The sequence below is a fragment of the Atheta coriaria genome, unplaced genomic scaffold (assembly GCF_025399875.1).
Source record: "Atheta coriaria isolate IRGN ID8LTWV9N9 unplaced genomic scaffold, Caltech_Dcor_3.1 hic_scaffold_6_pilon, whole genome shotgun sequence".
Taxonomy (NCBI): Eukaryota; Metazoa; Arthropoda; class Insecta; order Coleoptera; family Staphylinidae; genus Dalotia; species Dalotia coriaria.
The window spans coordinates 4,273,537-4,284,970 of record NW_027045448.1 but is presented as its reverse complement, the minus strand read 5'-3'; the positions used below and the strand labels follow the sequence as shown (position 1 = coordinate 4,284,970).

The following is an 11,434-nucleotide window of genomic DNA, read 5'->3' as shown; positions in this document are numbered from 1 at the left end:
TAAAGATTCTCGATGGACTTTTTACAGGTTCCTGTAAACACAAACCAATATAAAATCTATATTTTAATATTTTAAAAATAATTCTACTGTCTGTTTAATTTTCGCTACTCTTCTATCGATTGATCTCGGTCTGTATGAAGACGATTCCGATTCTGTGTCCGTATGATTCACCGATACATTATCCGCCATCTTATCTGCTTCATGTTGCAGATAAAAAGTATTCCCTGACGATTCATCCATATCCGTCTCGATCGTAACGATGTAAATCAAGAAATTTTTCCGGCAAGTTTCAATAAACCTCTCCATCTGAGACACGCCCGCACCGCTCAGGTAAATATACTTAAGCAGTGGGCTCGCATCCATTTCTCTCTGCATTTGCGTCGGTTGCATCCACTGATGCTGCATCAATCGCGATTGCTTTGTAGGAAAAGATCCGCGCACGAAATTTTGAAAGAAAAACATATTCAACGTTCATTTACATTTACACCAGACGCAGAGTGTTCAGAATGATAAGATGAAAATAAATACATAAAATAACACGCTGGTACCAAAAGTGTCATTTCATTTCAATTTCTAAATTGAAATAAAAGCCAAATGTCAAACAAAACAAATACAAAACAAATTATTTGACATGATAGTTTACATAGTGACAGGCAAAAGTTTCATCAACCATTTGTTTTATAATGAATAACTTTTATTAAAATGACTTAATAAAACAGACAATACATAACGAATCCAATTTAAAAAAAAAAATTAAACAAAAAGTAAGTCGTTAAGTCGTTTTGAATGAATCTAAAAATGAATGAATATTCGTTTGGAATGTTCGATGTCGTCGGTGATAATTTTCGCAAATTATCTCGCTTTTTCGATAATCATTCATTGCCGCAAACACTTGATTTTGTAAATCTCTAATTTTCTTATCGATCGCCGCAAGTTTCGTCAGTTTTATATCCAATTGTCGATTTACCGATTCAAACTGTACCAAAATCGCAGTGGTTTCTTCCAGCACAAATCCAGACATAGCCCTGGGTCCTCTTTGAACAAACGTCTTGAAATTATTGTACGCTGTATCGTGCACCGCTTTGGCATTTCTTAGCATATTAACTTCTTTATTGACTCTCTCATATTCCACACATTTATTGTTTAATGCATTGTTCATATTTTGAATGTTTCGCGGGAGAAAGTCGAGGAAATGTTTGAGTGAGCTCACACCTCGTTCTTTATGCTTCAAATTTTTTCGAAACTGTTCAAAGGTGTCCGCAAACATTTCATCAATTGTTTGTTCCGTAATGTTATCATCTGGAATTGGTGGCGATTCGGGTGGTAACTGAACGAGTGGTTCCAATGGTATTGATGCTTGGATTGTGTGCAACGTGGGAGTTTCTTGGAACTTTATTTGAGGAGTTTTCACCACATCTCCTTCCCATAATATTGATGGTTTTGGTTTCACGTCGAGGTCTGGGAATTCTTGTAGAAGTCTCTCTTCCCAATCAGGTTCGAGTTTAATATCCTTGGTAGCAGGTTCTTCTTTAATGTCATGTTCTGGGTTTTCCTAGAATAAAATTTCAAAAACATTTTTAAGTAAGTTTAAAAATTCGGATTTAAATTGATTTAATTTGTATACCCTTGTTGGATACATGAAATATCTTTCGGATGGAATCATTTTAATTACAAGGTAAGTTTAGGGATTACAGGTTAGTTTGATAATGATGCTATCAGAAAGTGATAATCGGAAGTAACGTTCGATTTTTGTTTAAGGCAGGGCCAGCTAATTCAGGCTCATCTTTTCGGTCATAGCTTGCCATGACGCTGCATATGTCATACTTCAAATCAATTTTAAGTACTGAACTGAAGGTGCTGACGTATTTTATGAATTTTAAGTAATTTTGGAAATCCAATAAAAAAGCAAATAGATGTCGCTAAAATTTGAAGAGGGGGGTCTCTTCAGTTTTCTTTTCTTTAGGGTGTATAGATATTAAAAGCTAAAAATCACTATTTTGAGTGTCTGTATTAATAAGAAATATATTCTTCCAATATTTTGTTTGTGTTGTCTTCCTTTGATGAAGAAAATACAGTTCGCTCAGCATTATATCGCTTCAACTTGGCAAGAGATACAGGTAAGTGAACACTTCAAATTTATCTGCATTATAGTTTATTTTAAACTTTAATTTCACAGATTATAGATCAAATATGTTATCAAATTGTGGTTATGATATTGGAATCACGTGAGTGAACGATGGAATAGGCTAAAACTGTGTATTTGAAAACGCATAGGGCTGCGCCGAGAATAATTGGAAGAACATTTGTAGGAATTCTCTTGAAGAGTACAAACACTTATTTTACGACAAAATGTATGAAATAAAGAAAATAAAACCGATTCTGAGCATTGTGGTATAAAATTAATACGGTTCTGTGTAAAAAAAACTCCTTCGGAAAACCGTGTCTCACAATTTTCGATAAAGGTGATGACGTCCACCATTTAAATCATTTTTTTTGTTGGGACCTATTTCTACAAATCAAGCTATCGTATGTATTGTCACATTATATAATTTATTTGTCAAACGTTTATCGTTTGTTTCAACTGAATCAGTTTTTTTGGTTGAGGTTATGTTTGTGTGAACATGTGACCGTGTGAATGTGGGTTAGTGTGTACGCATTTTAAAATCCAAACGATTATCTGAAAGTACCAAGTGGGTGAGATCATAATCTACAAAAACCGGGGTTACGAAATAATTGTTCGTGATGTGAGTTTATTCCTAATAACTATCAATTTTTATCTGTAGATTTCTGCGGAGGTAGAAATAAAGTCCATCTCTATGGAAAGAGAGCTGGAGAAAGAAGATGCTAAAACCCTAGAAAAACTCAAGTGATGTTGAATAATATAACATTGTTTTCAACTGAATTTTTTGGAGGAAATAATATGGACGACTAATAAGGATCATGTCAAGTTTTCAAGGAAGTAGGTACTTAAAGTATCTGTTAATTGCCAAAACGATTACACTATTTAGGTAAATTTAGTATTTTGGTTTGCAAATTAATGTGCTTTTTATTCCGCAGAAAATATTTATGCGTAATCATTCGGAAATATTGAAATAGTAGCAAGCCATGGAAGAACTCGTGATTTAGAAGGCTTTGGAAGGTTTGTGTTTTTTACGTAATGTTTTGAAGTAATGTTTTGGGCATTGGTTTAGGTGCATTTTTTGCCTTCAATAAATCTTGCAATGCTTTATTATTGCTTTGATAACTTTCATTAATCAACTAATGAAAGTTGTGTCTGATTTCAAGAGACAGTAGAGTCCAGGGGCAAAGATGTCTGAATGTGGAAAGCGTCATTACCGAAGGACACAACGACATCTATACTTATTTATTATATTATTATGAACTAACAGTATAAGTTAAACTTTATTCTAGCAATAATTTTATTGCAAACCTGTGACCGCATCCAAATTACGTGTTAGAGTCTTCAAATATCAAATCAAAACTAGTTTCCTTTTGGCAAACCTAATATTTTGTTAAAAATTATTCACCGCAATTAATTATTTAATAAATCACAAACCACATTAAGAAGTTAATAATGAATGCTAATCTTACATGTAATTTAAAACTTTTGACTTACGCGTTTCCGATTTGAATACATCGTTACTGCACTACCGAAAATAACTCGAAGAAATGATCACGTAACGTTGGAAATAATTGTTTATTTGTTTTGTATTGTTTTTAACGGTACGTTACGAAGTTGCCCGAATAACATGAAGATATTTGTGCAACGTTGCCAAAAAACTTTTTATTGTCTACTTTTAAATTCTGGCCTATATTTTGTAATATTTCTCTACGAGTAGGGGCTAAGTAGTTGGCTAAGTCGTACCCCTAAAATACAATTGGCCCTAAATTGAAAGTTTTGCAACATAATGTCAGTTTTTGACATATTCACCTGCTTTAGTTAATATAGCCCCGCAGACCACAAACTTTTTATCGGCCGATAGTTTGATCGGGTTGGGCTGTTAGCGCGCACACTACGCCAACTAAACAGTTGGGTTTGTGGTGAGTGCGCAGACTAGACAGCAGTCGGCCGACTATTTTCTGTTTGTAAGCTACCGTAGAAGAGAGCGGTCGCATAATGAAAGTTACTTGTAGTACAATATTGTCCAGAAATATTATAATTGCTCTGATACACGACGAGCGCACATTCCACACTTTCGACTTGTGTTATTCTTTGATGTAAGTTCGGTAAATCGTGTTATATTTCCTGATCGCCGGTGATAATTAGTGTTAATAAACTTGTTTGAGCTTTTATCAGCTATTTATCGCGTGTGTAATCTACGTAATTGTAAATTTTGCGTGTTTAATTTATTGACGTGTTCGTGAATCCGTTGCCGTCGGGCCACGGCCGGTGAAAATATCAACGCTATAAACGCTAATAATCAATTGACTTGTGAAAAACATATTTGTCATCAACAGAGGAGCATGAATCAATGTGCTACCAGGTAAATATTGTCATTCCTATGATTATTATGCGAATAACAAGAATTTTAATTCAAAGTTTGGGTTCCGACGGAACGCAGATTCATTTCAACATAGCACGAAATGCTGTAGCTAATGTTTTGTTTCTCATTTATTTCAGCATTCGCCAACTTGCCGTCGATTTACATAACCGGTAAGTAAAATAATTTCATTATTTATAGAAACTGTTTGCCGTGTACTTAGATTTCAGTTTAGTTATACGTTTATTTGTATTGCAATGTTGTTGAATATTATTTGGTGAAGATTCAATAAAACGTATATCATCATCTCATTATAGATTTATATAGCACTTAAATATTTAGCATGTATCATAAGAATTTAAAATTACATAAATCGAATTTTAATTTATCATTGTTTTAATTTATTTTAGATATTTATCAGCAAACGTTAGCATGTACTAAAAATCATTAAAATAGACTTGTTTTGTTTATTTAGATATTTATCAGCAAACGTGATTGCCGTGTGTGTTGTCGTTGCCATCCTTTCACGCCTCGCTCTGCTTTTTAGTTTAGTTTAGTTTAGTTCGCGCAGGTAGTCTTATCATGAACTGTCGCGAGCGTGTTTGCTTCGCTGAGGTATATCATGCACTATTTTAATACTTTGTCGTATAGAGAATTAATTTTCAGTAGATTAATTTGTTTCAATCCGTTCCTCTCTGCCGTTTTTAGATATTAAAATAAGAGAAAATGAAAATGTCTATTTTTTAGCACTTTTAAACACGGTTTCGGAACGTGGTAGGTGGATACAACTCAAATGTTTAGTTTTGTTCTTTGCAAAGAATTGCTGAGTACACCACAAAGTTCTGAGTGTCAATATTTTATTTTTCAAAATTTTTTAAATATTTTAGGATAGTTGCGACAATAATTCCTAAGAATATTATATAAATTAAATAATTATTTAATACTACAATTAAAGTAACAAGTATTTATGTTTAATATTTCAAGTAAATCAAAATAAACATTCAATTTCATTTATTTGTCTGTTTTCAGGCGTTCTATCACACTGATACTACCCGTCGTCTTATGCGCACTTCGGGCTGCGGGGTGAGACGTCGGAAGTCGCGCAGAAAAAATAACAACTCACACTATCTCTTAACATTCCAAGTGATCTTCGAATGCAATCATGTCATGCAATATGCGATCTTAAAGTAATATAGAATTCGTGCGTTGTTTGCATGTTTTTGTTTTCGGGTTTATCAACATCACCTCAACGCCGAACTTTTTGTGCGCAAGTCCGGCGCAGGAAGCGGCGCAGGGAAACAAGTTAACGCGCAACGCACGCTCAGCATCATCATTCAGTGCGCGACATTGTCTGCAGTTACACCTCCGCTAATAACATTGCCAATAATTTATTAAATCAGTAAAAAAGTGTTGCTACCAAGTGAAAAACATTCCTCGAGGCACTCATAAGTAAGTTTCTTGCATTATTTTCATTTGCGCCTTTTTATTAAATATGTAATTCGTAATATTTGCACGCTGCATTGTTTTATACGGCGTTAGACGCGTGTTTGCAATATGGCCGCGATTCAAACGTCGTTTTCACGTTCGCAACCACCAAGTTGCGTCATCACATAAATCAAATCATGTACTTGCAATGCGTCTAATTGGAATATTCGGATGTAATTTTATTGTGCAATCGACATGTGGTATGGGGTGATCGCAGTTTCACCTTCTCGAAGTGTACGCGGCGAAGTTATCAGCTGTTTGTTTGCTTTTCACATGTTTCAAACGGTAACTTTGCGGTAGTAGAGTGCCAATTGTGCAGCACTGCTAACACAAAGAGATGCCATGTTGTTGTTTTGATTTTAACACTCCAACACCATTCGGCACTGCTGATAACGCACTCTTATTTTTATTTTCTAACGTTACATTTATCATTTACTTATTCTTTAGTATTTTGTTATATTTTAATTCTGTTTTATTTTCTGTTTATTGCGTGCGACGTTGTTGATGGTGCATTACGATCGGTTTCTCAATCCACTTCTTGAAAACGTTCCTGTTTTCAATCGCAGACATGTATATTAAAAAAAATAATTGTACTTACTGTTATTTCTCTTTGCACTTAAAATTTTCTGCTGTTTCTAGATGACCTTTCAAGGTCACCCACCTGACGTCCCGGATTAGTCTTACTTTCCCAAGATTGGAAAAAGGTTTGAACATTGCTGTATCGTTTATCCAATGTCTCTAATAATTTTTAAATTTTCTGTTACTAATTGTTCTTTCTGCTTGTCTTTCAGGTACATATTCGATATATTGGGGCATTTTTGTAATTCGGGCGCGTTCGTTTTCGGTTTATGTACTTTTTGTGTCTACTAATATTCCACACCTTCATGTTTTAACACACTACCTCTTAATATCATTATTACTTTATTGTTTTTCAATCCTTTTAATATTCTTATTTTTCATAATTTAAAAAAATCCTTGCCAATTTTGATTAATTTATCATTTATTTATTTTATTCTTTAAAAATTTTTTAGTTCCGAATATCTACCAAATCATCCTTACCCAGTATTTTTAATCTTTGTTTCGATTCACAGGTATAAGTGATAAACGATATTCGCGAGAGACCTGGAGAGGTGTAACGAAATACTCATCGAGTGCGGGTCGCGACGCGTTTGATTTAACCATTTTATTGAATCGTGTTCAATTAGCTACCGAAGGAGGGTCGTGCCTTGTCCCCTTTCACCTGTTAGGGAAAGTACGCAGTGTTTACAAAAAATGTATCCGAATATTCGACAAATCGAGTGCGGGACGCGATTAAAAATCCGAAAGTATCGCGTAATCCGTATTGCACTATTAAAGTGCGCGTTAAAAATAATTCCAATTCCATGAGGGTTTGTACGGGGCCTCAACGGACTGCAAGCATCCTACCAGCGGTTTGGACTCAAGATTGTATTATAATATCAACGCCATAAGTAGTGAGTACACCTGACTGTCTTGTATTTTTATGCGCCAACATATGCACGTGCAATCGTCGGTATAGCGTCGTATTTTACCCCATTAAATTGAATTATTTTAATCTTATAGAGAATAGTCCGTAGAATAGTTTCTGCTATTTGTACCTATTTATCTCATTTAGTTTACGAGATATTCGCGATTGAATAAAATGGGCAAAAATTGAAAAATGTCACTTTTTAGCACTTTTAGTCGCGTTTTTCGACCTTTTACTGTAGGAAATATAATTATTTTATATTTTTATCTGATAGAGAATTTTCCAATCTTTCATAATCAACAATTCGTTGGTAGCTATCTCTTTTAGTTTAAGAGATATGAATTTTTGAAAATCGTCGAAAAAAAGTATCAAGCACCCCCCCTTGGCAATTTTTTCTTAAGACTTAAAATTTCATCTCTCAGATTTCCCTTTTAACTATCCTATCTGATAGAGATTGGTCCGTAGATTAAGACGCTGCGATCAGATCTTATTTATCTCTTTTAGTTTACGAGATATTCGCGATTGAATAAAATAGGCAAAAATTGCAAAATGTCACTTTTTAGCACTTTTAGTCGCGTTTTTCGACCTTTTACTGTAGGAAATATAATTATTTTATATTTTTATCTGGTAGAGAATTTTCCAGTCTTTCATAATCAACAATTCGTTGGTAGCTATCTCTTTTAGTTTAAGAGATATGAATTTTTGAAAATAACCATCGGGAAACCTACAAAAATGCCCTTTTTGTGTTTTTCGGTCGGCTAATTTTGTGGTTTTTAGTGTTTAGCGGGCGAACGCCACGTCGTAGGATAACCGTTCTTTCACCATATTATAGATATTCAAATTCTTTATAAATTTCATGTATAGTTTGTGAGTTTATCCCTCGGGAAACCTGCAGAAATGCCCTATTTGTGTTTTTCAGTCGGTTAATTTTGGGGTTTTTAGTATTTAGCTGATGTACGCTATGTCGTAGGATCACCGTTTTTTCACGAAATTATAGATATTCAATTTCTTTATAATTTTCATGTATAATTTGTGGGTTTATCCCTCGGGAAACCTACGAAAATGCCATTTTTGTGACTTTCGGTCGGCTAATTTTGTGGCTTTCAGTGTTTAGCGGGCGAACGCCATGTCGTAGGATAACCGTTTCTTTACCAAATTATAGATATTCAAATTCTTTATAATTTTCATGTATAATTTGTGAGTTTATCCCTCGGGAAACTTTCAGAAATGCCCTTTTGTGTTTTTCGGTTGGCTAATTTTGTTGTTTTTAGTATTTAGCTGATGTACGCCATGTCGTAGGATCACCGTTTTTTCACCAAATTATAGATATTCAATTTCTTTATAATTTTCATGTATAATTTGTGGGTTTATCCCTCGAGAAACCTATGAAAATGCCATTTTTGTGTCTTTCGGTCGGCTAATTTTGTGGCTTTCAGTATTTAGCGGGCGAACGCCATGTCGTAGGATAACCGTTTCTTCACCAAATTATAGATATTCAAATTCTTTATAATTTTCATATATAATTTGTGGGTTTAACTCTTGGGAAACCTACAAAAATGCCCCTTTTGTGTTTTTCGGTCGACTAATTTTGTGGTTTTTAGTGTTTAGCGGGCGAACGCCATATCGTAGGATAACTGTTCTTTCGCCAAATTATAGATATTCAAATTCTTTATAATTTCCATGTATAATATGTGGGTTTATCCAACGGAAAACTTATAAAAATGCGCTTTTTATGTTTTTTGATCGGCAAATTTTGTGGTTTTTAGTATTTAGCGGGCGAACGCCATGTCGTAGGACAACCGTTCTTTCACTAAATTATAGATATTTAAATTATTAATAGTTCTCATATATAATTTGTGGGTTTATCCCTCGGGAAACCTAAAAAAATGCCCTTTTTATGTTTTTTGGTCGGCTAATTTTGTGATTTTTAGTATTTAGCTCTGGAACGCCATGTCGTGGGACAACCGTTCTCTCACTAAATTATAGATACTTAAATTCTTTTTAATTTTCATGTATAATATGTGGGTTTATCCCTGGGGAAACCTACAAAAATGCTCTTTTTGTCTTTTTCGGTTGTCTAATTTTGTGGTTTTTAGTGTTTAGCGGGCGAACGCCATGTCATAGGACAACCATTCTCACCAAATTATAGATATTTAAATTATTTATAATTCTCATACATAATTTGTGGGTTTATCCCTCGGGAAACCTACAAAAAATGCCCTATTTGTGTTTTTTTGGTCGTCGAATTTTTTGGTTTTTAGTGTTTAGCGGGCGAACGCCATGTCGTAGGACAACCGTTCTTTTAGCAAATAATAGATATTTAAATTCTTTATAATATAAATTATATATATTGTGGGCTTAGCCGTCGGGAAGCCTACAAAAATGCTTTTTTTTTGGTCTTCTAATTTTGTGGTTTTTTTGTTTTAGCCGGCGAACGCTATGTCGTGGGGCTGCCGTTCTTGCACTAAATTGTACGGTGCCTTGAATGGGAGTCACTTCTACCGCTACCTTCGCACGGTGCCCTAAATGGAAATTTTTATGGATCCTGTAAGAATAATTAATTTAATTTATGTATATGTATACTTCATTTACATAAATATTTTCCAGTTGTTGGATGATTCATTGGCTAATCCTGAGATGGTCAAGTTAATCAATAGGGACCAACTGGAGAGGTTCCGTGGTACTGGTGGAGGAGTCCGTATTGAGGATTATGTTTTAATTACTGAAGATGGATGTGTCAACTGGACTTAAGTTCCAAGAACGTATGTTATATTTTGGCAATTTATAATATTTTATATTTTACTATTCTGTTATTCATCCTGGTTTATAGTGTACAAGAAATTGAAGATTGGATTGCCGGTGTTGATGATGATTCCAAACACGATTGACTGAATTTACAACATCTTGAAGCTGTTATTGTTATCATTTTTGTTTATTTTGTTAAAAGTTATAAAAAAAGAATTATATAATTGCATATTATTATCTCGTTTTCTTGCTTGTATTGTTGAAAATGCTGTATACATTAAGAAACTGAGTTTGTGATTGTGTATATTCTACATGTTTGAATAAAAAGGTAGTTTTATATTTTTGACTATAAATTTTTATCGTTTTATTTGTTCCAAACGGAGAACTTAGCGCGCAACATCGTTACTCCTTTATTTAATCCATAAATCCCTTAAACTTTATTGGAAATGCCACTGTTAAATATGGAAAATAGTTCAAAATTAATTTTATATTGTATCAATATTAATTCAAAAACGGTATCACTAGTGTCATCTATCCACGAGTAACTAAACTACGCCGCTATTCAAGATTGCTGGAGATTCAGCCTACTGCACTTTCTGCGATCCTAATATTCAAAAGAATTTTGTGTATAATTTCACTGAATTCTCGACAAAATTTTTGTGCCATTTTTGTTGTTTTTCAATAAGGATGCCATCTTGTCCAGAATTCTTCAAGGATCAAGAATATGTAGTTCTTTTTTTTCTAGCCCTTCTAGTTGTCGAGATAATTACCATTTAATCTTCATAAATTAGACTATTCCGACGGGATACACGTGTTTTATTATAATTGCAAATAGGGCCTAAACGGTTAATGATAGCAAAAAACTTTACAAAAATAATCGATGTAGAATTAAATTATGTATCAGCAGCCTCAAACAGAATTTCAAAATTCCAACTTTTAATTTTCTACATAAAAAAGAGAAATCTTTTGCCTTTTTTATAACAAAATCTTTTCTTTAAAAATTTTTTGTGCCCATTTCTTCATTTTGAGAAAAATATGCCATCTTGTCTAGAATTCCTCAAGGATCAAGAATATGTAGTTCTTTTTATTCTAGCCCTTTTGGTTGTCGAGATAGCCTAATTTATGATGATTAAATGTTAATTATCTCGACAACTAAAAGGGCTAGAATAAAAATAATTACATATTCTTGATCCTTGAAGAATTCTGGATAAGATGGCATCATTATTGAAAAACCACA

General features: G+C 33.7%; 1 protein-coding gene and 2 long non-coding RNA genes across 5 annotated transcripts; 2 read left to right on the top strand and 1 right to left on the bottom strand.

Moving 5' to 3' along the window:
• Positions 1–772: 772 nt before the first annotated feature.
• On the bottom strand, positions 773–3,708 carry LOC135794597 (uncharacterized). The gene is made up of 2 exons (XM_065305931.1): positions 3,617–3,708; positions 773–1,552 (listed from the first exon to the last, which is right to left on the bottom strand). Exons 1-2 carry the CDS (start codon positions 3,635–3,637, stop codon positions 773–775), a joined length of 801 nt encoding a protein of 266 aa, XP_065162003.1. The 5' UTR covers positions 3,638–3,708.
• Positions 1,770–2,386, top strand: LOC135793723 (uncharacterized). Its single transcript, XR_010548704.1, has 2 exons — positions 1,770–2,117; positions 2,177–2,386. It is a non-coding gene; the product is annotated as an uncharacterized lncRNA (long non-coding RNA).
• A 2,299-nt stretch (positions 3,709–6,007) lies between the features above and the next one.
• Positions 6,008–10,550, top strand: LOC135794217 (uncharacterized). 3 transcript variants are annotated; one of them, XR_010548828.1, is made up of 5 exons: positions 6,008–6,670; positions 6,758–7,438; positions 9,880–9,999; positions 10,060–10,214; positions 10,283–10,550. It is a non-coding gene; the product is annotated as an uncharacterized lncRNA (long non-coding RNA). The 3 variants fall into 3 exon arrangements; XR_010548829.1 differs by having other exon boundaries at positions 6,008–6,684; XR_010548827.1 differs by having other exon boundaries at positions 6,024–7,438.
• Positions 10,551–11,434: the final 884 nt, after the last annotated feature.